The sequence below is a fragment of the Tiliqua scincoides genome, chromosome 9, assembly GCF_035046505.1.
Source record: "Tiliqua scincoides isolate rTilSci1 chromosome 9, rTilSci1.hap2, whole genome shotgun sequence".
Lineage (NCBI taxonomy): Eukaryota > Metazoa > Chordata > Lepidosauria > Squamata > Scincidae > Tiliqua > Tiliqua scincoides.
The window spans coordinates 33,442,644-33,470,111 of record NC_089829.1 but is presented as its reverse complement, the minus strand read 5'-3'; the positions used below and the strand labels follow the sequence as shown (position 1 = coordinate 33,470,111).

Here is a 27,468-nt window from a genome sequence, read left to right as displayed (position 1 = left end):
CCACCTTCTTTTTTTGCAAGATGGTATAAAGTGGTTTGCCACAAGTTGTGAGTGAGATTCCTGCTACTTGTATACATCTCTTGCTACTTATCTTTTGTATACATCTCTTGCTACTTGCTACATCTGTACATCTCTTGTAACTTGTATACATCTCTTGTATACATCTCTTGCTCCTTGTATACAAGAGGTGTATAGATGTAGCATTACTTGTTACAGCTATACATCTCTTGCTATAGTAGCAATAGTGAGATCCTTGCTACTTGTATACTGTATTCCTGTACACTATCATCCATCTCACAGCAGAACTAATAACTCCCATGTATCTCCCACCCAACCAGCCAATTCCTCGCGGGATTCCTCTTCATCCTACACCCGCAACGCAACGAGGACGCGTTCTCAGCCAGCGATGCTTCCAAGGTGGGGCTTCTGGGTGTGGTAGTTTCCTCTTTCCCAGGTTCATGCTGCGGGGGGCGTAGCCGTGGGGCTAAGAAGAACCACAAGCCCCAGCAGTCAGCGCGGCGATGAGGTTTTGGCTGGTGCAATCTATGAGCTTCATAAAGGACAGTGGAAAGTGGGCAGAGGGCTGGAGAGCGCGCGGTGGTGCTTGCTGGAGGCTCGGTTGGATGAATGGGACTTCGCCTGTGCAGGGAAGCGCTCTGGAGACCCTCCTTCCTGCAATGGGAGGCTGCCCTCCTCATTGGGTGAGATCCTCCTAGGCTTTCTTGCAAGAGCCAACTCTGCCCCCTTGCAGTCAAGTTGTTAGAAGCCTGCAAGGAGAGCCGAGCATGCACTGGTAACCGGCTGGGCGACGTGTGCCTCTCACATCCCTCTGAGCGTCGCCAGCAGAGCTCCTCTTTGGAGGTGGGGAGGACCCTTGTCTTTGCCCAGAGACAGGCAGGCAGCACACCCTCCTAGGAGCATGCATCGCATCTCGGGGCTGGCCAGGGAAGCCGCCATCCGCCCGGGCTGCAAGAATGACCAGAGAGAGGCGGCCGTGCGTCTTCTCGCCTCTCTGGTGTCTGGTGGCAAAGAGCACCGAAGGCAAAAACCCCCAGGTGACCTCCTAGGGAAAGAGGGGCCGGTGCGCTGGAGCAGCGCGGCCAAGGCCTCTGCCGTGAAGATCCACGAAAAACCCACCCGGGAGAAGATCCTGACCCTGGAGTCCATGAACCCCCAGGTGAAAGCGGTGGAGTACGCCGTGCGGGGGCCCATCGTGCTGAAAGCGGGCGAGATCGAAAAGGAGCTGCGGAAGGTAGGAAGTCTGGCTGAGTGGGTGGGTCAGGGGCGGAATGAATGAGCTGCATTGCTATCAGTGGCGTAGCTAGAGGGGGTGCAAAGCACTAAGTTTTGCAGGGAGCCTCGCCGCAGAGTGCAAGGGACCCCCTCTCCTTCGACTCCCCCCGCCCGAAATGGATCCAAAGGGGACGAGGAGGAGGCCCCTTGAATGCTGTGATGAAGCTCCCTACACCCCCTCTAGCTATGCCACTGCATGCCTCCGTTTTTCTCCATCCCCTGCCTAGAATGGCTCCGAGGGAGTGGGGCCCCTTGCAAGCTGCGGTGAGGCTCCCTGCAACACTTAGTGCTTTGCACGCACTCTAGCTATGCCACTAATTGCAAGAGTTCAGGTATGGGTGGGTGGGTAGGGGGTGGAATGAATGAGCTGCATGAGAAGGGTCCAGGTTTAGGTGGGTGGGTGGGTGGATGCACAGGTACTGCGAAGGCTGCATTGCAAGGGTCCAGGGGTGGGTGGGTCGCGGGTGGAATGAATCAGCTGCATGGGAAGGGTCCAGGTATGGGTGGATGTACAGGCGCTGGGAAGGCTGCACGGGAAGGGTCCAGGGGTGGCTGGATGCCCCGGTGCTGGGAAAGAAGCCCCGGCGTGGCCACTGATGTCTCCTGGGTACTGATGGCTTGGCCGAGACTGGGCACCTGGGCGCAAGAGATGCTGGTCAGAGCTCCCGGCGCGGGGCTCTGACCAATGCTCTTCTCCCCTTCGCCCTGCAGATCTTGCAGCCGGCCCGGGCCGCCGCCCCCGGGCCACTCCTCCGCCGCTGCAGCTCCTGATTGGGGCGAGCGAGGAAAGCCAGCCCGCTCGCGTGCTGGGAAGAAGGCACGCCCCTGGGCATCGACGACAATCGCTGCAGGATTGGCCCACGGACGCGTGGAGAAGGCCGACCCAGGCTGCTGGGATGGGTTCCAGGGGTTGGCTCCGCTCCCGGCCCACCCCTCCCCTCCCCTCGGTTGCTGCGGGTGGGTGGGGGTGCAATTGCCCTGGAAAGTTTGGAACTGGCCCCCCTAACTTTTCAGGCCATCTGGTGCTTGTCTGACACTTCCATGGCATTCACTTTTCATTTGTAAGAGGCAGGTTTGCAACTGGTACCAGCACAAGAGCCTTGCCAGCTAAGGGCCCAATCGTGGTCAACTTTCCAGCGCTGGTGCGAGGGAACAGATCTTCCCTTGCCTTGTGGAGATAAGGGACTATCCTCCCACCACAGGATGCAGCGCACACCCCATTGGCACAGCTACCCCAGAGCTGGAAAGTTGGATAGGATTTGGCCCTAAAGCTGCAGTCCTGTGCATCTTAACCTGGGAGGAAGTTGCATTGAAATCAGTGGTGCTTACTTCTGAGTAGACATGTACAGGATTGTGTCTTAAACTTATTTTAAGTTTCCCTGATGGGAAGTTGAGGTTGAGGGGAGAGCACAGTCCCAGGACCACACAATAAATCGGCACCAAAGCTAGGATTTGAATCCTGATTTCTCAAATCAAACTCTTATCTTTTAAATATCTGTTGAGAGAGAGAGCCATCTGTGTGCTTGGTTCTTGTGGGCCTGCCCCAAGGAGCTTGCATTCTAAAATCTGAAGGGGGGGGGGAGAGAGAGAGAGAAGTAGAGGTAGAAATAAAGAATGTGATTATTTTGGTTATTCAGACTTTGTTATGCTGGTGAATGAGAACTAAGGGGTCGTGCCAAAGATTTGATGGGGAAAAAGGTTTGAAGGAAGTAAAAGAGGATACCTCATAGAAGTCTTCTGAAAGACTGTTCCAAGCAAAAGGAGCTGCAAGACAGAAAGGATAGATTTGAAGAAACAAGAGGCTTTTGGATGTCTGAAGGTCTCTGTCCACTGAATCCCTTGTCTGTAAATGAAACATGGCTGAGTAAATCATTCATTCTTCTTTGGAAAATTGAAGATCTCCCATGGCCACAACATGATAAAAATTATCCTTGCATTCTTTTGAAATAAGGAGACTTTGATTGTGCTCAGGTTGATCTGAACTGTGCTCAAACACTGTTTTCAATTGGATGTAAGTTTTATATATGGTGTAAACTTATGTAGGCTTACTCAGAAGTAATCCCACTGAGTTTAGTGGAGCTTACTCCTTAGTAAGTGTGTTAGAATTACAGCCCCAACTTTCTATACTTTAAAGTAAGTTCAGTGGAATTTTCCTTGCACATAAATGAGTTTATAATCGGGGTGATAACAGTTTCCGTTGTCTTAAAGTTAATGAACTCCCATATTTGTTTTCCAGTAATTATTTGAGATACAGTATTCAAAAAGCTTCCTTTTGCTTGCTTACAACATTGGACATGTTGGGTTTCTATTTTCAAAAGGTGGTCTTGGAAGACTGAAAGAAAGTACCTTTGAATTCTGGTTTTTTAATTCCTTAATGTACAATCTTCAGAACCCAACCATTCAATTATAGTGCTGTAACACTCTTGGTAAACCCTTTTTAAGAAAAAAACTTGAAGAAACAAGCAGTTATTTCCCATCACCTGTACAATTTTCATTGCATAAGAATGTGGTCATCAGCTTAGTTGAAGAGTATTTACTTTTCTCTTGCCTTCTTTACACTCTTAATATAATCAAGGTTTCAATTACCTTACATAACAGGGTAATTTATAACTACAGTATTCAGTTTTTTCAGAGAGTTAACTGTGTTAATCTGTTGCAACAAAGTTTTTGCACAGTCTGTTAATCTTTAAAATGACACAAGACCCTTCATTGGTCATTTTTTGGCCACTTAGTGGTTCATTTACCACTATAAGTTCAAGGTATTTGTTTTAGTTAACCTGGAGTCCATTCAAGATGGAGTAAGAGCTCTGTCTAAAAAGGACTGTATTCTTTGAAAGTGTAAGTAAATTCTGAACCCTTTTCAAAGGTAACTGTTTTGAACCCTTTTCTCAAAGCCGCATTTTTACACATTCTTGATCCCATTATTTGAATCACTAGATCTTGTTCAGGATCGTTATGGTTGCACCCGCAACCATTACTTGGATTCCAGATCCATGAAAAAGCCAATTCCCTTTCTTCCCAAAACATTCCGTGGTACAAATCTTTCAAGTGTATTCATCTTGCACTAGTAGAGCATTTTAAGGGCTCCCCATGTGTTTACAGCATTGGTTGTGGATGAACCCAGCACTGCTGATCATGTATAGCTCATATCCATAATCATATGGTGCAAACCTACCTCTAAATGGTAGTAAAATATGGGTGATTACTCTGCAAAGATATTGAGCAATCATCAGTTCCTGTGTATCAGCCAACAACCATATTGGCATGTTTGTTTTGAGATTACACAGTAGACAAAGCATTAGTGAATTGGGTTGTCTTTAAGATGACACAAAATGGTGACGCAGGGAAGAAGTCACTCTGTTTTCTACCAAACCTGGTTTGTGTCTTTTATTAAGGAAGGAGTCTTTGGGTCTTCATGCCTTGATTTTTTTTCTGTAGAGTTCAAATCAATATCAAAATAATTTTAAGCAGTTTAGGAACTCCTATTCCCACAGAGTCAGTGAACACTGCTAGTTAAAATCATATTTAAATGGAGCAGGGTTAAGACCTAGTTCTTACTGAGCTGGTAAACTGACATCCTGGCTCTCCCATATCAACAATATGATCTTCCATCTTTACTAGTTTGATGAGAACAACTAGACCTATAGCACAATCCTACACTTGGACGTAAATCCCATTGAATACAATAGGGCTAGTTCCAGTAAAGTGTATATAATAGCAGTTCCCAAACTGATGGGTCATGACCCACCAAGGGAACTGGAAGAAGGCCATTGCCCCTAAAGGGTAGTGGCCCAGAAATAAATGCCCTGACGGCACCACAGCTGCCGCTGGGAGCAAAGGGCTTTTAAACTTACCTGGAGGGGAGTCACACTGGCCTCTAGCAGGTTGCAGGGGTCTCTCAGACTCCTCTGCGGGCTTCCCTGCTGCTGCAGTTAGCTCTGATCACAGAAAACTGATTGGGAACTGGAAGTGAGCTCAGATTGGAGATATCTGCAGCAGTGGGGAAGCCTGCAGAAGGGGCTCCTACACCCTGATAGAGGCCAGCACAACCTCCCAGGTAAGTTAAAAGCACCTTGCTCCTAGTCACTGGCCCCCTGCCCCACCCCTGCAAGACTTTCAGAGTTCCCTTTTAGAAGTTTAGGAACTGCTGGTGTATAGTGTTGCTGCCTAGATTTCAGCCTAGTACCATCTCACATTTAGTTTACTTTAGTGCTCTTGTGTTCTCAGGTTTCAGTCTTCCTGCACAGAGGCATGTGTACATCTAGCTAGTAAGAAGTAAATGGGAATATACTTTCAAGGGTAGGGAGTAAAGAGGAATAAACCAGAATTGACAACTGTTGTATTTTTAAATCTATATCTAGAAAAGTTAGCTATTCGAACATGTTCAGTATAATATTTTGCCTATAGAAATTATTTTCCTCTTCCATTTAGCTCAACAGACTGTTATTACTGGCAAAGCAATCCACTTATAGAGCTGCATAATTATCCCTCCAATGCTCAAGTCAAATCATATGTACTGACCCTAATATATTGGAAGGGAGGATGATATGTGAGAAAGTCAAGTTAGTTTCACTGCAAGAACACAGTGACAAAGTGAGGAAAAGCATATGTAGCAAATGCTTGTTGCCATTCATGCTGTGAATCCAGTGTAAATCTGCAGCATGACTGTAAACATTACATGGCTTCTTCTTAAATGTGCTGTAGCCAGAAGAATCCTCCATTACACGCTGTGCCCCAACCATAGCTGCCTACAAGGCCAGAAGACCATCTTTCACAACAGTAATATAACCTGTGTAATCCAATATACGTATATTGGGTCTATATTTGGTTTAGGGGCATCAACAGCACACAAATGACACTCAGCTCAATTTCATTTTATATATAAACAACCTGAGAGGCTTTTTTTCAAAAATTCACTTAGCTAAATAATGAATGGCCAAAAAACTGTGCACCTTAATCTGTGCATGTATAGGGAGTTCAGGCTTGTTTTTCCTCAAATACCAGTTTCTTATGCCATATGGCAAAATAATAATTAGCTGAGTTTCAAAGATGGTTCATCGCTGTATACCAGTGGTTCCCAAACTTTTTAGCACTGGGGCCCACTTTTTAAAATGACACTCTATTGGGACCCATCTAGACTTAAAAAAAAAAAAAAGATCTAGAAGGAAATATTAATTTTTATCAGTAATAATTACCAGAAAAAAGATCCTCAAACATGTATCTCCCTATATTTACACAAGCTTGCAAACTGCAGGAGCTGAGCTCTTTGCAGAATAATTAGCAGCTACAGTATCTGGTTTTTGAATAGCCTCTGAGCTTGAGGCAATTAGTTATCTGTTCTTTCCACCATGTAGGACAGCACCCTTTCCATCACCCAGGAGGTGGTGATGGTGTCTGGCCTTATAGTTGGCAGCCTTCAGTCTCGAAAGACTATGGTATCGCGCTCTGAATGGTGGTTCTGGCGCAGCGTCTAGTGTAGCTGAAAAGGCCGATTCGGGAGTGACAATCCCTTCCACACTGGGAGCAAGTGCAGTCTGTCCCTGGTCTGTCACCCTGGCTATGGGCCTTCCTTCTTTGCCTCAGACTGTTGGCTAAGTGTCTCTTCAAACTGGGAAAGGCCATGCTGCACAGCCTGCCTCCAAGCGGGCTGCTCAGAGGCTAGGGTTTCCCACCTGTTAAGGTCCACTCCTAAGGCCCTCTTGCAGATGTCCTTGTATTGCAGCTGTGGTCTACCTGTAGGGCACTTTCCCTGCACGAGTTCTCCATAGAGGAGATCCTTTGGGATCCGGCCATCGCCTGTTCTCATGACATGACTGAGCCAATGCAGGTGTCTCTGTTTCAGCAGTGCATACATGCTAGGGATTCCAGCTCGTTCCAGGACTGTGGAACTTTGTCCTGCCAGGTGATGCCAAGGATGCATCGGAGGCAGTGCATGTAGAAGGCGTTCAGTTTCCTCTCCTGTTGTGAGCGAAGAGTCCATGATTCGCTGCAGTACAGAAGTGTACTCAGGACGCAAGCTCTGTAGACCTGGATCTTGGTATGTTCTGTCAGCTTCTTGTTGGACCAGACTCTCTTTGTGAGTCTGGAAAATGTGGTAGCTGCTTTACCGATGCGTTTCTTTAGCACGGTATCGAGAGAAAGAGTGTCGGAGTTCGTGTCTGGCCTAGATGCCTTTAAAAGTGGATTGGACAGATTTCTGGAGGAAAACCCCATCACAAGTTACAAGGCATGATGGGTACGTACAGTCTGAGATTAGCAGGTCACTCATCATGAGGCCTGGGTAGGAATTTTTTTTTATCATCTGAATAGGCCATGGGTGGCAATTTTTTTCCCTACCCCAGACTGGTAAGGGAGGTAAGGTGTGTTCAGTAGGTTTCATGCTTTAAAAATTGGTTACTTGTGTTTAATGAAGTGGCCCAAGTTAAACCCAAGTGCAGTCTGGTGTCCTTGTTGAGGGGGTGCAAGGGTAAATAGAATGCCAGATGCAGGGGAGTGGCAGCAAGATACCTTGTCTGCTCCCTGAGCCATGTGGTAGGTTACTGTGAGATACAGGAAGCTGAAATAGATGGGCCCTGGGCCTGATCCAGCAGGGTTTTTCTTATGTTCTTTGGCTGACCAAAAATCAAGTCACAACCCATCAGTGAGTCCTAACCCACAGTTTGGGAACCACTGGTGTATACTGTATAGAAGCATGGTTTCAAAAGAAGGACAAAAGTTACTGTAGAAACCTGCCTTTGGGAATACCTAAGAAAACTCTTTGCGTGCTTGGTGTAGAAAAGAAATGAGATGCATCTGCCTTGGGAAGTGTATTCTTTAAGATTTGTATATGTCATCAACACACAAGGGGCTTTTCTGGGCTAAATGAAGAACTGATGTGCCCACCCAAAGATGTGAAAGATTGGATGAGTCTGGGCTGGTTTTGTTTGGAGCAGCTCCAAAAGTATTTAGTGCTTCACGTTTTATTGGAAGAAATTCTCTTGAGTGCATACATGGAAATGCGCCAAAGACAAGACTCAACCAGAATCTAGAATCTTACTTGTTTTTTCATAACAAATAATGCCCCTGCCTTGTAAATGTGTACCTAATAAATATATTAGCTCTGCTCCTTCTCCCTGTTCTTACAGTATATATTGGTCAAATAGTCTCTCTGGGCCATTTCATGGCTATGACCATGAATATGCGGCAGTATTTTGGTTGTAGGGCTCATACCAGTGGAAACCTGTAAGTGACAAATGGATTTATTGGCTGGGAGTCTCAGATTTTTCTGTTCTTCAGACCTTTTCATGGAAAGGGGATAATCTCTCCCCTAACAGCAATAAGATGGATAGTTCTGGTAAAGATTGCAATAGCCATGTTCTGTTTAATGATATGCAGTGTGGTCCCCATGCTAAATCTTCTATATTCATGTTGGATCCATTGATTCTACAGAAGAATGTAGTGTACTAGTTGTACAGCCTAAAATATCCAAGGCTTTCTTTTTCCCTCTCTGCCTTGCAAATTAATCCAAATTAAGCAGTCTTCTTTCAAAGCTGCCTTAATAGAAGGGGTAATGTACATTGACATCTCTCAAGTGTTATATAACGTTTTAAAAGCAAAAGCATATTACAACTAAAATATTCAAATATTCCTAGATTTCCATGGTACTGTCTCAACAGAAGATCAGGTCTGCATTTATTTTTGTTAAATTAGCAGCTCAATCCTATCCATGTTTATCCAGAAATAAGTCCCATTTTGTTCAGTGGAGCTTACTCCTAGGTAAGTAGGATTGTAGCCCAAGGCAACTTGTGAAACACTCTCAAGCTTGTCCTTTCGAATTGGATTTTGTTATGAAATACTCTTCTTACATCATGCATTATAGGAAGCCGTACAACTCATCAAAGTAAAATCTAGTGCCACTTGAGGTCAATATCTAGGCTCTGTCATCCTCCCCCTTCCATGACAGCTCTTGTCAACTTGAATTACACACAAGTCTCACCAACACAAGCTGCAGTTGGTGTGACAAGCAAGGCAGTTGTATCTGTGATGAGCTTCTTGATAACGGGAGATTAAATTGCTAATTCAGGCCTTAAGGTTCTTGGTTGCTTTGGTGCCCCAAGGGTAGGTAATTTTAGTGCATTAAAAAAAAACTGTATTAGTCTAGTGGAATGCTGAATCCACTCATGCTTAAATTGACTTTCTGTTCTCATGGGAGAAGAAGCCCAATCCTGTGTGTGTGGACTCAGTTTCATTGAGTGAATTTGTTTTATTACCACATATAGCAAAGGATTGCAGTTTTAGAGTGCATAGTTACTTAGAAATTGGTTTCAGACATTCTAACTTTGCAATAGGAATCTTTGTTGGTTAATCATTTGAGTTTAGTTGCTTAATCGAATGTGAAACCTGCAGGTGAATAAACCAATAGTTCTAAAATGAGAAGGCTCCTTTCTTTGTTCTCAATGGTGTGTTGTAGCAGCACCATCTTGGAACAGGGGTTTTGTATGTGTAAAAGGAAGGAGAATGCCTCTTTTAAGCTACTAAGGACGCAATCCTAACCCCTTATGTCAGTGCTTTCCAGCACTGTCATAAGGGCAATGCAGCTCTGAGGTAAGGGAACAAACATTCCCTTACTTTGAGGAGGCCTCCGTGAGTGACACCCAACTGCAGGATGCAGCACATGTCCTATGGGCACCGCTATGCCAGTGCTGGAAAGCACTGACTTAAGGGGTTAGGCTTGCACCCTAAGTGGTTGCATGAAAATTAATATTTTGCATATGCTTAATTGGGACACCTCTGTTTGATTAAAGTTTATTTTAATTACTGAAGGTTAAATGGTAGGGCCCAGTGTTTAGTGACCCAGAGTATTGATTGAGGATAGTCTGTCATCCTCTGACCTAGTTTTTCTCTCTAATCCTAAATGAATTTTGGGACTAGTTGGTTTTTATTCAAGGGTGAGAGAAAGGAGAGGACACTGCAAGTGGTCAATGCACTCTGTCTTAGAGTTATCAATGGCTCTTTCTTGTACAGCTCCTTTGCCTGAAAGACAGTTGTTCTGCATTTAAAAAGCAGATTTGAAGCTTCTCCTGACATGCGTGGGTGGGTGGGTGGGATGTTTCATCAACTGGATTTCTGTCTGCCATGCCAAGAAACCTAGCCAGGAGAAGTTCTTACCCTCCTGTATTCCAGCATGTTACTTTTGGCTCAGAAATTAAGTCCTTTTAATATGACAGAAGATTTTCTCCCAGAGAGGTCCTACATCAATGAAATTGGATCTCTGAGTGGTGTTTTTCTTCACTGTTGGTTTCTGGATGGCCCTTGCGTTATTGCCTGTGCTTCAGATCTGAACAGGAAGGGGTTCTGAGTTGTCTCATCTGTAATAACATGCTTTTAGTGTGCTGAGCTGCATGTCTTGAATATCTTCAACCCTGTATCCGTGGCAGCCATTGCTACATTAACAATCTCCAATGATGGTTCTCTGGAAAATAAAAACATGCTCTTAATTCCATTCTTTATCATTCTTGAGGGGAGACTAAGAACAAGCAAACAAGTGAATTATTTGGATAAAAAGTGTTTGTTATTTCAGGGGCTGATTAAATATTATAAATGTTTGTTAACCTTTCACTAGGCAAGATGTCCTCACATGATTTTTAGTTTTTGAAAGGAGTTGCAAGTCAATGTCCATCAGTTTTTCTCACAGTAAGTTTCATTGTCACTGGGAAAAATAATTGAATATGTAGTTAAAAAGCCAAACCACTGACTCTGTAGATTGCCGAGATTATGGGGCATTAGTATATTTTAATAGCAGGAGCTCCCAGAACTCCCTTTTGTACCAAGCACAGTATGAAATTGTAAGAGATCAGAGCCACAAAAGAAGCTTTCAGTGTAAATAAGTGCTACATGGCCCAATCTTATGGGCAGTGAGCACTGGTGGAATGCGCTTTCCTCAAGCGCTAGCTGCTGAAAAAGCACAATAAAATGCTGTCTGACAGCACGCTCAGTAGTGCACTGCCAGGATGCCAGTGGGCAGGCTGAGCCCTTCCCACACACAATGTCAGCTCTCCCATCACCTGCCATAGCACCTAAGTCAGCAGGAGGGGAAGGAAGAGGATATAATGGGGAGCAGGGAGGCCATGGGTTGGATCCAGGGACAATATCTCTGTGTAGCGACACTGTCACCTAAGATGGCCTGAGAATCTTTATTTTTCCCCATAGAAAAAGGTTAAAAAGGCATTGAAGCAACTAATTGCTTACTCGTCCTTCTGCCTTGGCAGGTACATTTTTCTCCCCAGTCAAGTGCTGTACAATGCTTCTCAGTGCAAGGGTGGGTTGTTTGTTTTCTTAAATTCCTGATTGCAGTATGAACCCTTGAACTCTGTGACTTTGTGGAGATCCACCAACCGGCAAATGCATGACTTGCGAAGGATGATGTGCATAGAAGCCAAACATTGCATTCTCCAAATTAGACCTGCTTCTGCACAGCTTTCATTAACTGTTTACGCCCTTTTCACCTTAGGGAATCAAAAAGCCTTTCACGGAGGTCATCAAGGCCAATATTGGCGATGCACACGCCATGGGACAGCAGCCTATCACCTTTCTTCGTCAGGTAAGACATTCTTGAGCCACTGCAGATTCTTTTTTTCCCACAGCAATGCTCCTGTTTGTCCACATGGGGAAGAGTTCCCGCAGCCAGTGTGAGCAAGGTGCAATTATTGCCACTAAAGGCAGCATAAATGCATTATTTCTCATGCTTGGAAACTGCAGCAAGAAACAATTTGGTTTGCTAGTGTTGACTTGTAATCATTTGGAATTGACTCCTTGGATACCATAGGAGAGGGAAAGTAAAAGATCAGGAAGCAGAGCAAAGGTAGGTATGTGCAGTTGGCATGGGGAAGAACCCAGGTTGTCCTGAATCTGGTGCTTTAATAGGGGTCTGAGATGCAGTCTGAGCACAGGGTGAATGTACATAACGCAGAAGCTTAGCAAGTAAGTGTCTGCTCAGTACACAGATAGGAGACCAATTGAGAACCCTGTACACGCTGCCTTGAATTCAGTTGAGGAAAAGCAGGGCATAAATCTAATGAAATAAAAAATGATTAGTCAACCAAGCTGCTGCAAAAGCGACAGCTAGATTGGTTACTTCAGAACTTGGCCACCCTAAACAAAGGGCAAGCACCTATCCCTTGAATTGTAATCTGCTTTTGTATGAGGATCTGGAGGCCCTAACAGCTATAAAAAACTGACCTCTTGATCTGTCATTCACTCTGAAGTCTGGTTCTGCCCAAGACACAACTTTAATTTAAAAAAACTAGACATTTTGGTCTTAAGTGGCTGCCGTCATCCAGGTACTCTGGACAGAGTAGGAATCTTGGAAATTCTGTTTAACATAACAGAAGGGACTGCAAAGTATTCTGTAAAACATTTTTTACTGGGAAGCAGGATAAAGCAATAACTAGTGTTGTGTTTTTTGTTTTTTTTCTGGGCAACGCAGGTAGTTGCACTTTGTACATACCCAAACTTGTTGGACAGCCCAAGCTTCCCTGAGGACTCCAAGGCAAGAGCAAGACGGATCTTGCGAGACTGTGGAGGAAACAGCTTAGGTAGGCTTTTAATACTTCTAATAGTGTGGCTTCTGCTGTAATGAGTTTAATTCTGGTACATTAGTACACTAGTACATAACCTTATTTCTGTGGTCTTTTAATGATGATCAGGATATCCTTTTAATTTTTTTAAATCAGTGCATGTGTTTTGTTGTGTTTTTTTAATGAACACAGGGATTCTTGGAAGCCTGCCTTTGTCATTAATTTCTTGCTTACCTGAATGTGTGAGTGATATTTAGAGACACAACTTGTGCATCACTTTAACCTTCTCTTTGCCCCTCCATCACCAGCAACCAGCTTGATCTGCTGTTAAGAGCCCAATTCTTGCCATTTTTCTTAGGAAGGAAGCCCCACTGATTGCTATGGGATTTATTCCCAATAAGGACACAGTCTTATGCACACTAAATCAATCCAATCCCATAGCCCTCCCATCCCTATGTTGGACAAACAGAATTGCTTTTCTATATAAATAGCGCCTTTGCTGAACAGGATTGCCTGACAGCCTCAATTAAGTCTCTTTTCCTGCCTGGAAAGGAAGCAATATGACATTTCTAAAGGCTTAGTTAAAATAAAAGAGCTATTTCCTAATTTTTTGTGATTAGTGTTTATTTGACATATGACAGGACCTATAAAAATAAGGAAGAAACACAGAGCAGTTAGATTTGTATTTCCAAGAGAAACACAACAGAATGAAATCAACATTTGCCATTTACAGTATTATTTAGATACTTCCTAAATTAAAGTGTCTGCTGGTTGGTAGGTAAGGTCACAAATATTTGTTATGGTTTGATTTAAAAACTATTCGTTTGCCATATTCTCTTATGATTTGTGTAGTCATTGCAGTGCAGCCATTGAGGTTGTTGTCAGCTGTGTTGTATTTTGTGAGCAAGACAAAAATAAAACTATTTTGGAAAAAAGTAAATATTTTTTTAATTGGAGTAGTGACTCAGTCAATCAGAGATTGGGTGTGCTCAAATGTTGTGCCTAGTAAAGGATGGGGCTGGACTGAAGCAATCATCTACTTGTCTCAAGTAGTAGACTGGGGGAGGGGACACCCATCTCTGTCTACCTTCTTGTGGCTGAAACTTTAAAAAATAAAACATCAATTTAACATAAGAACATAAGAACAGCCCCACTGGATCAGGCCATAGGCCCATCTAGTCCAGCTTCCTGTATCTCACAGCGGCCCACCAAATGCCCCAGGGAGCACACCAGATAACAAGAGACCTCATCCTGGTGCTCTCCCCTACATCTGGCATTCTGACTTAACCCATTCCTAAAATCAGGAGGTTGCGCATACACATCATGGCTTGTACCCCATAATGGATTTTTCCTCCAGAAACTCATCCAATCCCCTTTTAAAGGTGTCTAGGCTAGACGCCAGCACCACATCCTGTGGCAAGGAGTTCCACAGACCGACCACGCGCTGAGTAAAGAAATATTTTCTCTTGTCTGTCCTAACCCGCCCAACACTCAATTTTAGTGGATGTCCCCTGGTTCTGGTATTATGTGAGAGTGTAAAGAGCATCTCCCTATCCACTCTGTCCATCCCCTGCATAATTTTGTATGTCTCAATCATGTCCCCCCTCAAGCGTCTCTTTTCTAGGCTGAAGAGGCCCAAACGCCGTAGCCTTTCCTCATAAGGAAGGTGCCCCAGCCCCGTAATCATCTTAGTCGCTCTCTTTTGCACCTTTTCCATTTCCACTATGTCTTTTTTGAGATGCGGCGACCAGAACTGGACACAATACTCCAGGTGTGGCCTTACCATAGATTTGTACAACGGCATTATAATACTAGCCGTTTTGTTCTCAATACCTTTCCTAATGATCCCAAGCATAGAATTGGCCTTCTTCACTGCTGCCGCACATTGGGTCGACACTTTCATCGACCTGTCCACCACCACCCCAAGATCTCTCTCCTGATCTGTCACAGACAGCTCAGAACCCATCAGCCTATATCTAAAGTTTTGATTTTTTGCCCCAATGTGCATGACTTTACACTTACTGACATTGAAGCGCATCTGCCATTTTGCTGCCCATTCTGCCAGTCTGGAGAGATCCTTCTGGAGCTCCTCACAATCACTTCTGGTCTTCACCACTCGGAAAAGTTTGGTGTCATCTGCAAACTTAGCCACTTCACTGCTCAACCCTGTCTCCAGGTCATTTATGAAGAGGTTGAAAAGCACCGGTCCCAGGACAGATCCTTGGGGCACACCGCTTTTCACCTCTCTCCATTGTGAAAATTGCCCATTGACACCCACTCTCTGCTTCCTGGCCTCCAACCAGTTCTCAATCCAGGAGAGGACCTGTCCTCTAATTCCCTGACTGTGGAGTTTTTTCAGTAACCTTTGGTGAGGGACCGTGTCAAACGCCTTCTGAAAGTCCAGATATATAATGTCCACGGGTTCTCCCGCATCCACATGCCTGTTGACCTTTTCAAAGAATTCTGTAAGGTTTGTGAGGCAAGACTTACCCTTACAGAAGCCATGCTGACTCTCCCTCAGCAAGGCCTGTTCGTCTATGTGTTTTGAGATCCTATCTTTGATGAGGCATTCCACCATCTTACCCGGTATAGATGTTAGGCTGACCGGCCTATAGTTTCCCGGGTCCCCCCTCTTTCCCTTTTTAAAAATAGGCGTGACATTTGCTATCCTCCAATCTTCTGGCACCGTGGCCGTTTTGAGGGACAAGTTGCATACCTTAGTCAAGAGATCTGCAACTTCATTCTTCAATTCCTTAATAACCCTTGGGTGTATGCCATCAGGGCCCGGTGACTTATTGATCTTTAATTTATCAATGAGGTCTGAAACATCTTCTCTTTTAACCTCTATCTGACTTAACTCCTCGGTCAGGAGGGGCCGTTCAGGCAGCGGTATCTGCCCGAGGTCTTCTGCCGTGAAGACAGATGCAAAGAACTCATTTAATTTCTCTGCCATCTCTAAGTCTCCTTTTATCTCCCCTTTCCCTCCCTCACCATCCAGAGGGCCAACCGCTTCTCTGGCGGGTTTCCTGCTTCTCACATATTTGAAGAAGCTTTTATTATTCCCCTTAATGTTGCTGGCCATGCGTTCCTCATAGTCTCGCTTGGCCTCCCCTATCACCTTCTTACATTTCTTTTGCCACAGTTTATGTTCCTTTTTATTCTCTTCATTAGGGCAAGACTTCCATTTACGGAAGGAAGCTTCCTTGCCCTTCACAGCCTCTCTAACTTGGCTGGTTAGCCATGCGGGCACTCTCCTGGATTTAGTGGAACCCTTCTTTCTTTGCGGTATACACCTCTGCTGGGCCTCTATTACTGTTGTTTTAAGCAGCCTCCATGCACTCTGGAGAGACTGGACTCTTTTTACCCTCCCTTTCAGCCTCCTTCTAACCAGCCTCCTCATTTGAGGGAAGTCCGCCCGTCGGAAGTCAAGGGTTTTTGTTAGAGATTTGCCTGGTATTCCTCCCCCAACGTGCACGTCAAAACGGATCGCAGCATGATCACTGTTCCCCAATGGCTCAGTAACGTTTACATCTCTAACCAGGTCCTGCGTACCACACAAAATTAAATCCAGAGTCACCTGTCCTCTGGTGGGATCCGTGACTAGCTGATCTAAGCCACAGTCATTTAGCACGTCAAGAAATCCGGTTTCCTTATCGTGACCAGAACACAAATTGACCCAGTCAATATGAGGATAATTGAAGTCCCCCATGATTACAACCCTGTCCTTCCTTGTCACCTCCCTGATCTGTTTCCTCATTTCAAGGTCCCCGTCAGATTTCTGGTCTGGAGGACGATAGCACACCCCCAGTATTACATCGCTGCTCAAGCCTGGTAATTTAACCCACAGAGATTCTACTGTGGAGTCGGACCCACCTTCAATCTCTACTTTGCTGGATTCTATCCCTTCCTTAACATAAAGGGCCACCCCACCTCCAACACGCTCCTGCCTGTCCCTCCTGTAGAGTTTATAGCCCGGGATTGCGGTATCCCACTGATTCTCCGCATTCCACCAGGTTTCCGTTATGCCCACTATGTCAATATTTTCCCTTGTCACCAGACATTCCAGTTCTCCCACCTTTGCTCGTAGACTTCGGGCATTCGCATAAAAGCAATTATACACGGAATGCCCCAGGATGGGCTGCTTATTCGCTCCTTTGTCCCCGCATCCTCTCATTGTGCCAAACTGTCTATCACATCCCATCTCCCTACCTTTCCCAATTTCTTCTCCTACCCTGCCTTTGTCTTGTTGTTCTCTAATTGTTCTCTAATAATTTCTTTGTTTTTTTAAAACCATCAATTATCCTCCTTTATCTTCTACCCTGCAATCACTCTGTGAGTTAGCCTGAAGCACTGAATGATTTTGTTTTTCTTTTTAGCATTTGGAATTTAAGTACAAATCTTAAAGGCATTTGTTGTTGGGGATATATGTCAGTTGGACCTGCTAGATTGTGCTTGGTTGTATGTGTGTTCTGGTTGTGACTTGCCTTTAATACCACTCCTACAAACCTTTGTACTTCATGAAGTGGGCTGTGGGAGCCTGAATTTTAGATCAGATCATGACCTGTGAAAGCAATAAATGCAAGGATGAATTGCACCTGGCTAACAGATACATTCACTCTAGGTTCTTCTGATGTAAATGTGACTGACTGCTTGCATTTACACCATGACCTGTTGCTTATCACTTTTACACTTTACAGCAGCCATTTTCAACCACTGTGCCATGGCACACTGGTGTGCCATGAATGGTCTGCAGGTATGCCTTGGGAGTTTGGGGGAGGGTCATTTGTTAGTAAGACCATTGGGAATGTGAGCCCCCCACCAACACCATGGTGTGCCTTGACAAATGTACCTTGTCAGTGGGTTGTGAGACTAAAAAGGTTGAAAATTGCTGCTTTATAGACTCATCCCCACCCAACTCCAACCCAGTTTTCCCTAGATTGTGATGCGTGAACAAATCCTGTTCCAGATTAGATTTTTATGGTGAGAGAGAGAGAGCGCCTAGAAGTTCAACAGCTGTTTTATGGCCCATCTACTTTTGTGTGTTAAACTTGTTGCATTTTTCAGACTGCATGTCCTTCAGTGTATCACCCAGTGCAAAAATGCTTTTTTAAAATAGCTGACAACAAGATTTTACAAGAGATCAGCATCTTACAAGAGGCCTGATTCTAGTTGCTTGATAATGATGCTATGAGTTTATAACAAAAAGACCGTTTCAGATAGAGAAATGGTCACAATTGTAGCACAAAACCTGCTTAGGTTGCTATACTATACTTTTTAGTAGATTTGCTTTGTACATTTCACTGAACTCAGTGGCACTTAAGGACATCCTAAGCATACTGAGTAAGAAGTAAAAATGCCTCTCTTTGTAGCCAAGAGTGTGTGGGCTTGCAGCCATCATGGGTTAGAATTTATATTGCATCAAGGGAGCCAAAGGATATGATCAGACTGTGTGGCTGCAGGCTGCTATGGGTGAGGGGCACAGGAACAAGACTGATGTATGTTACACTCATCCCACCCTGATTTTTAAAGTGAAGCACAAATACTGCAGCCTCTTTTTCCTGCCATCAATATGCATTTTTATAACTCCAGGTATGACTAGGAAAGACTGCTCTCTGACACCCTGAGAAATGCCAATCAGTATAGACAAAGTTGACCTAGATGGATCAGCGGTCTGACACAATGTAAGGGAGTATCATATATATTAATCTAACATGGATGAGTTTGGGGTTTTTTTGGTATGGGAGATAGGACCCTACTTCTAGGACCGATGTTTGTCTGGAAAAGTGTTGAGCTACAGTTCTTCCATGCAGTCTATCAGGAAATGTGAAAATCTGCATGTTAAGGTTTCCTGTTACTTAACATTATATCTGAGTAACACCAGCCAGCTGGCAAGTAAAGTCAGCCTAGCCAGAGTTTTAAGTAGCCATGCAGCAAATCTGTCTGTCTTTCTACTTGTGTTTTTTTATCCTCCTACTCACGCCCACTTATTTAATTTCCTAGACCATGAAGGCATACCTAATATTGATTCAGCTTTAAAAACTAGTTTAACTAGAATTATAAGGAAGTAAGACTGTATGAGATGGATGCAAGCCAGTCCTCAGGGGTGTTTGCTCTACATTGTGGCATCTCAGTGTCCAGCACAGGAACAATTCTATGAGCATAGGTTGCTGTTTTGTTTTCTTGAAAAGTAAGCTTCCAGTCTCCCTGAGAACATAGGAAAATGCTTTTGCAGATAGTTGTATTAGCTCCCCTAATATCATGCAATAAAAGACTGTTTGATTGGAAGGTATACAACTGGTTAGACTTGCCATTTGGTCTTTCACTTTGTATTCAGCTTTTGTAAATCTCTCTTTGCAATCATGAGGGCTAGAAGCCTAGTTTTAAAGAAGCCTCCATCTGGGTCAGCAGAGCACACAAAAATGACTGTGTGATCTCAAAGGTATTTCTGTGGGGCTTGCCTCTGTTTTTCTGAGATGTGTTCCATGCAAGACTGTATCTTTTATATAAAACTTTGCGTACTTGCATAAGAAAAAGGTTTCATCCTTCTGAGATCAATTGAAGGTAGTAAGCCTGGGGCTGGTGGAGGCTGAAGAGATGAGTGTACAACTAATTCAACATGCTGCTGAACCTTCTTGGCTTAAAGTAGGATGAAGGAAAGCATTTGCATTCGACATGGTTTGCTTCTCTCAAGTATACATCGACAATTGATCTGATAGAACTTTTTTTTTTTCCTTTGATGCCCTACAACAGGGGTGCCCAAAGTTTTTGGTAGGAGGGCCACATCATCTCTCTGACACTGCATCGGGGGCCAGGGAAAAAAGAATTAATTTACATTTAAAATTTGAATAAATTTACATAAGTTTACATAAATTAATATATTAAAGATGAACTTGTATTAATGAATGAATAGCTCAAGGCCTATAAAAGGCCTTGCACAAAGCAAGGCTGGCCTTTCCTTTGCTGCTGCAACTGCATCACAGACGTGAAACAAGAAGCAGTGGAAGGAGCCCTCATCCCACAGCTCACGTGAGAGGTCAAACAGTCACACTCACAGTGAGAGCAGTTGGGTTGGGCCAGTGTGGGCTCCAACAAATCTCCGGAGGGCCAGAGTCTCATTGGACACTGTGGGCTCCCTGAGGGCCACATTGAGAGGCCTCGAGGGCCGCAAGTGGCCCCAAGGCCGGGGTTTGGGCACCCCTGCTCTACGAGAACATTTGTAAAGGCCAAGTGCCAGTTGTAAGTCTTTCTAACATGCAGGCAAATGCATCTCAGAAAGAGTAAACAATATATTGGGTGTGCATGTATGTATCGGATTGCATCTGACTCTGATAAACATTTTTGAAAATTGAGTCCGTCTGGTTTAGTGGGGATCTTCATGCAAAACTGTTAAGAGCCTTGTGAGTTTTGTAAGGCACCTTCTCATTTGAACACAATTCTCTGTTGATATTTTCCCTTCCCCACACAGGTTCTTATAGTGCCAGCCAAGGGGTGACCTGTATCCGTGAAGATGTAGCAGCCTATATCGAAAGACGAGATGGAGGGGTTCCTGCAGATCCAGATAACATATACCTGACAACAGGAGCTAGCGATGGCATTGCCGTAGGTGTACTCTTGGTGTACCCCTGTGTTGCAGTAACGTAACACATGTATAATCTGAAATCCGCAATCTGGAATGATTAGGGCAGATTTCCCAAATGGGTGTTGGTGTACTTGGTTTGCCACCAGTTATTCTGAAAGCAGTGTTTTGTAGCTTTCAGATTGGAAGGGGAAACCTGAGGGATGACATAGATGGAGAGATAAAACCCCAAAGCATACATCAGCAGCAGTTCTCATGGCATAAGAGAGATCTGGTGCACCTTCCTACCACTATGGACATAAAAGAATATGTGAGCTGGTGTCTCTGCATCAGAACCAGATTGTGGGGAGCCCCCCCACACACACAATTTCTCTTCCCCTAAAACAGTGGATAAAACACAGAAATTGTGCATCAACATGGGAGCACCTGGCTCACATGTTTTTTTAAATGAATGAGGAAGAGAGGCCACCCACCAGTTCTTCACCTGAAATCTATGAACAGGGATTATAATCTTAGTGGGTCACAGAAGCCATGCTTCTTGTTGCCCTTGGCTTTCTGAGCATTTACTCAAGCAGACACTCTCTCTGCAAATGTCAAGCTGTGTTCTTTCTCCCCAAATGAGACTGTATTGGAGAAGAGCTGATTCTCCTTCAGAATCAGGAGCATGTTCTTTAAAATGTGAGTTAATTCTAGTTTAAAATTCTCATCGTTTTGCAACACTGTTCCCTCCCACTTAGGTAACCAAGTGTGTATGGTAGTGCCAAGATCATTTGCGTCAAGCAACAGCAGATAATCCATTTCCACTTCAGTATACAGTGTGTTGTGTGGCTGCTTCAAAAGGTCAATATTTGCCTTGTTGGCAAACTTCTCCTTCCCTTTTATTCAGCCAGGCACATTTTTGCTGCTTTGTAAAACTTAATTAAAATGCCATCCTCTGGCACTGTTTGGTATTGCAGCACTTTCTTGGCTCTGCAGTTTTCTGTCGATTCATCCAGTGTTCTTGGTCTTTGCCCTGGCAGCTGGTCGGAGTGGCCACAGGAACAATGAGCTGCTTATGTCCAACTTTGCCAGAAAACATGCACTACACTGTGATTGGCTGCACTTGTAACTTCTGTTTCATCAACCAGAAAGGAACATCTTTAGATTCATTATCAATGAAAGCCAGCAGTTAATTGGATTCCTCCACAGCTGTCAGCTGCAGGCAGAGACCAACTGTGGGTCAGTATTTTGGTGGCATTGGTGTGCTATACATTAAAAAGATGAGAAATACTCTGCTGGAACAGATGTCCTGAATTCTTTATTCTGCCCTTCACAGGGGCCAGGTATATACCTCTGGGAAGCTTGCATGTAGAATACAATGGCAGTGCATATTCCCCCCCCCCCAATCTTGGTTATCCCCCAATGACTGATACACTCCAAATCTGGGAGTTCCTGTGAGCTGTCTTGGCTAGTAGCCATTGATAGAAAAATCCTCCTTTTGGTTTCTCTATTTTCTCTTTAAAGCCAAAGTGGCTATTGTATTTCATAGCAGTGAATTCCATGCATTAGCTGAGTAATATATTATACTTCTGTATGTCAGTCCTGAATTGGTCGCTCAATTTTAATTGCCTTGGGTGAGTTCTAGTACAATGGGAGAAGGAGCAAATAGTTCTTTCTCATCCCACTTTTCTTTGTAAAAACTGAAAGTGATGTTGGCTTTTAAAAAAAACACAAAAAACCTCTCCACACATTAAATTACCTACCAAGAGCCTGAATGAATGAGTCATACTTTGTCTGGAGCCTAAAGGAAATTGACAGTTGCCAAGCAGATCTCCCTTGGGAAGGGGTTCAATGACAGGGTGCAAACACAGAAAAGGCCTTCTTTCCACTCACTTCTGCAACTGAGGGCTTCCTGAAAACAGTTCCTGAATGCTTGGCTATTGGCAGGTATACAGGAGTTGGTGGTCTTCCAGGGATGTGAGATGTGGCCAGTTCCTGAAGCTGAGCATTTTCTTCAGCTTCCTGTTTCTTTTGCAACACTTTAAGGGACCTACAGAAGCCGTTCTGTTGTTTCTTTTTAGGTGCCATACCCCATAGGCTCCTTGGTATGTTTCATGGGGGAAACAACAACCAGACAGATGCTTCTTAAATAAATTAAGATGTTAAAAGTTATCCTTATACTCTTCCAGACGATTCTAAAGATCCTTGTCTCGGGAGGAGGGAGATCTCGAACAGGAGTGATGATCCCCATCCCGCAGTATCCCCTGTATTCAGCTGCCATTTCAGAACTAGATGCCATTCAGGTGAATTATTACCTCGACGAAGAGAATTGCTGGGCCCTTGATGTGAATGAACTACGTCGCTCCTTGAATGAAGCCAAAGCATACTGCAATCCAAAGGTCCTATGCATTATCAACCCTGGAAATCCCACAGGTAAGCAGAACACCTTTTCCTCAGCTCCTAGCTTTCTCCCAGATGTGGTAGCTCTGTATGTGGCTGAAATTGTTTTGTCACTTTGTCATGTGAGCCCCCAACTGCAATCTGAAGTGAGACAGCCCAGATCACACGTTTACCAGTTCTGAAGCTTCTCAGAGTCCAGTTGTGAGCTTCACTGCACACACACATTACTGGGAATAAACCCCATTGAACACAACTGGTGCGGTACGATAGTTAAGAGACTGAACTGTGTAGGGGGCCTTTTCCTGTTGAAGGAACTCGCTAGGTAACCTTAGGCAAGCTTAGGTAACCTTTCAACCTTGGTCTTCCTCACCTGCAATATGGGGATAATACTTCCTTATCATATAGCAGTGGTATTCAAACTGGGGCGTCACGACACCCCAGCCTGTGGGTCCTGGCCTCTGCCCCCTTAAGGGGCGGGGGCAGCCAGGAGACAGGGGGAGGGCAGCAGCACGATCCACAGGATTGCGCTGCTCAGGGGGGCTACAGGGGCTTGGGTGCACTTGCCCAAGCCTCCTGCAGCCTCCCCGGGGGTGCGGGGAGCCCTGCGCAACTTTCGGCAGGGCTCCCCAGGTAAGGGAAAATGAAAGCGGAGCTGCACAAAACCGGAAACAGAGCATGATCACTCCGCTTTCCCTCCTGATGGGGCTGCAGGGACTGGGGTGTACCCTCCAGTCCCTGCAGCAGCAGTCCCTGTGTGCAGGGAGCCCTGCACAAGCGCCTGCAGGGCTCCCCAGGTCAGGGAAAGGGAGAGTGGGGTGATCACGCCCCTGTCCCTTCCCCCTGCTGCCTCCCCCCCACCCCTGCAAAGACTTACTGTGGGTTTCAAACTCCCAGAGAGTTTGAAAACTGCAGCCGTACAGAGTTATTGCAGTAACTTGCAGTTACATGTTATTGCATGTAACATTCTTTGCACACTCAGAAAGCACATTGTATATGTCAAGAACTGTTAGTGTTATTATAATGGAACCATCTCCCAGCCTATTCTGCTGAATGCTAGGTTCTGATATTGGAAAAATCTAAATGGACGTGAAATAAATGTTATGATTTTATCTCATTTATAAAGTTCTTTTCACAGGTTAGCCTGAATCTGTTGATAATTTTTACCCCTTAGTATCTGCTTCTTGGCAAAGGAGTGGTCAGTTCTTACCCCATGGCATTTGCTACCCTGTGTACTTATTACAAAATTAGTCGGGAATGTAATTTCTGTGTTTTTTTCCTCTTGTTGGAGTCTATTTTATGCATTGTCTGTGGGGCTGGGTAGAGGTGCAAATTGCTCTGTGGGAAATAACACAGAAGTAACCCTCTTGAAATGGTCCTAATGGTCTTTTTTGGCATTAAAAATTACTGATTCACCTTATAGCAAATTAAATATCTCTCTCTCCTCTTCTCTTCCCCTGCTTCTCCAACTTAGGCCAGGTTCAAAGCAGAAAGTGCATTGAAGATGTGATACACTTTGCATGGGAAGAGAAACTGTTTCTTCTGGCTGATGAGGTAAGAACATTATTAAAACCACAGGCCTTTTTTTCCATGTTGGTTGTTGAGCAAAGAGCACATGATGTGTTTTCTGACAATGCAGGTTTATCAAGATAATGTCTACTCGGAGAGATGTCAGTTTAACTCCTTCAAAAAGATTCTTTATGAGATGGGACCCGATTACTCCAACAATGTGGAACTTGCATCCTTTCATTCCACCTCCAAGGGCTACATGGGCGAGTAAGCTTACATCGTGCCTTTTTCACTATTGTACTTTGCACAACTGGCTGCTTTTGCTCACTTACGTTGAGGGACACTTCCTGCTTAGCCATTGCTGAACTTGAGCCAGCCATTGCTTCACTGGAAGAGTTTTGAAAGACTGTACTACAGCCTTACCACCCTGTTAAGTGGACAACCTGGTTTCAGGTGCATGGAATGAGTTCGCAAGCAATTGGCTGCCATACAGATTTTCAGAATGCTTTTGGCAGCATGCAGGCCCCTCCTCACCTGCTCCAAGTAAACTGCAGCCACAGGGTACAGAATGGGTCTGTCCACCCATTACAGAAATCTTAGTTGATTTACAGTGTAAGCCTTTGCATGTTTACTCAGAAGGAAGATAAGGAGGGGCCCTGTACTATCTTTTGGACTAATGTGTGTGGCTATCATGCTTGGAGCTTCAGAATGCATGATTTTTTTTTCTATTCTTCCTTTCCCTCATTCTTGTTTATCCTCCACTCTCTCCCATTGGTCTTAGGTGTGGCTATAGAGGTGGCTACATGGAGGTGATTAACTTGCACCCTGATATCAAAGGGCAACTTGTTAAGCTCCTATCGGTCCGTTTGTGTCCTCCAGTCTCTGGTCAAGCAGCTATGGACATTGTAGTGAATCCCCCTATGCCTGGGGAGGAATCTTATGCACAGTTCATCAAGGTGGGTTTCCTCGCCTGTGCGTGTGCATGGAGTTCTCTTCCCCCCCCCCCCCACAGTTCTTATAGCATAAGTGGCACCTTCTCAAAACAGACACATTCGAGGGGCAGGTTTGAAGGTTATGTGACATAAGAGGAGAGAGAGAAAACAAAGTAAGACCTTCAATAAAGAAAATGAGATGGAAATGCCAGACTTTCAACTCTCTAAAACGATGGTTCCCAACATTTTTTCACTTGAGTACTCCTTGGCAGCCCATTTCCATAAATTGTACCTTTCATATTTGCCCCACAAGGCATTCTAATACAGACCTGCCTTTTTCTGCCATTGTTCAATTCATTTTCAAGTACCCCTAAAGGTACTGGTAAGTACCACTGGAGGTACATGTATCCCAGGTTGGAAACCATCTAAAAGATTCCTGTGGGACTAATTTTGTGAGTCACACTGAGTGATGTGCAGCAGTCAGATGAACTGTGTCTTTATGAAGCAACCTCATGCACCTGTATGTACCATTAAGCAAACAGCAATTCCATGGCAAACCTTAGGCCCTAGATCGGCCCCATTTTTGGCAATGTGAAAAAATCCTGAGATTTCAGGTTCACTGTATTAGGTTTTAAAGTCAAGACTCCCATAGAGGGTCAGGATACTGGCATAATTGGGTTGTAATTTTGGGGAGATTCTGAAAGGCAAGCAGTGGTGGCTTTCCACAACTCACAAAATTGCTACTTGGTTCTTGTCCCCTGTGTATATTCCTAGAGCATCTAGGCAGGACAGGTTTCTGGATAAGACAATGGGGGTGAGAGGCATGAAGATGAGGAGTAGCGGTTCTGTTAAAATTAATTCCCTGCCCACTCCATCTCAGAGCATTGCACTCAATAGTGGTGTGCATGCTGCTGTGCACTTGGATGCACTTGGGTGCATTTGGAGCTGCCCACCAAACAGGCAGCTCCAAATGTATGGAAGGGCACAAGACACAGTAACCTTGGAAAGGGGAGGGCTCTGCTCTGAGATTGGGAATTGCTGCTTTAGGACTAAAATACAACTGCAGAATGATGTGGGCCATTTTGTTTTACGTGGCTTGTTTGCCTTCTGTGTGAAAACGTTCTGCACTCTTCTTGTCTCTGAAATAGGAAAAGGAATCTGTCTTGAACAACCTTGCCAAAAAAGCCAAGCTAACAGAAGACATGTTCAATCAAGTTCCTGGAATCCACTGTAATCCGCTTCAAGGAGCCATGTATGCTTTTCCACGAATATTTATCCCTTCCAAGGCCCTTGAGACTGCAAAGGTGCGACCCTACTCCCACTTCAGTTAATTTTGCAGAAGCTGTCCTGGCTTGGGTGGGCAATAGTACTGTATTGAACAATAGTACTTTTTTTTTTTTAAAGCTTAATGCACTAGAAGCACCTGGGCATGCTGGATCTTGTCTTCGGGCCTGTACAGCTCAGCCATTTGATCATTTCTCCCTTCATTGATTTTTAGCTCTTCTTAACCATCTTATTTCTACAACTGAGGAGTGGAGCTCGATTCTTGCTTGTAGTACAGCCATTAAAGGCAAAAGTGGGGTGAGGGGTGGGGAGAAGTGACTATCCTAAGTCTGACCACCTTGAAATATGTGGTCTAAGTGTTGAGTGTGTGAGTGAGAGAGCAAGTGCTTTATCCACTTCAGAGAAGCTTTGCCAGCCAGTGTGGAAGTCTACTTTGGTTGCCTTTTGAAGTGATTCAGCCATTGTATTTTGTTCTGCTACTGTCCTTTTTTTCTTTCTCCAGAGAAGTTCTTCCACCTAAGTGACAGATTGTTTCCAAATGATACACTGCATAATATATATTTGGGAGGGAAACATGCAATTTATTTTCCACTCTGGTTGTATTTCGGAGCTGGCACAAATGACTCCATTATTTTATCTTCCCAGAATCATAAAATGGCTCCTGACATGTTCTACTGTATGAAACTTCTGGAGGAAACGGGGATCTGTGTTGTTCCTGGAAGTGGGTTTGGCCAAAGAGAAGGAACTTATCATTTTAGGTACAGTGTCTTGTGCAGCTGAACTATTTCCTTTTTGTTTTATAACATAGCTACCATGAACACGGTTCTTAAATACTTTTTTTTGTTTCCTCAGGATGACCATTCTCCCACCGGTAGAAAAATTAAAGATCTTGCTGGAGAAAGTGAAAGCGTTCCACATAAAATTTCTTGAAGAGTACTCTTAA

The 27,468-nt window shown here is 44.4% G+C and overlaps 1 protein-coding gene across 1 annotated transcript; it reads left to right on the top strand.

Annotated features, from left to right (window-relative positions):
- Positions 1-919: 919 nt before the first annotated feature.
- Positions 920-27,468, top strand: GPT2 (glutamic--pyruvic transaminase 2). Its single transcript, XM_066637602.1, has 11 exons — positions 920-1,252; positions 11,783-11,872; positions 12,758-12,866; positions 20,314-20,447; positions 22,593-22,836; positions 24,275-24,354; positions 24,440-24,576; positions 25,091-25,265; positions 26,390-26,545; positions 27,171-27,283; positions 27,378-27,468. The coding sequence occupies exons 1-11, from the start codon at positions 920-922 to the stop codon at positions 27,466-27,468; spliced, it is 1,662 nt and encodes a 553-aa protein (XP_066493699.1).

Bases quoted from the DNA above. Each gene is read 5' to 3' on its own strand.
- GPT2 (XM_066637602.1), top strand. From the start codon at position 920: ATGCATCGCATCTCGGGGCTGGCCAGGGAAGCCGCCATCCGCCCGGGC. The intron at 26,546-27,170 runs GTGCGACCCTAC...TTATCTTCCCAG, and splicing joins AGGCCCTTGAGACTGCAAAG to AATCATAAAATGGCTCCTGA. The intron at 27,284-27,377 runs GTACAGTGTCTT...TTGTTTCCTCAG, and splicing joins GAAGGAACTTATCATTTTAG to GATGACCATTCTCCCACCGG.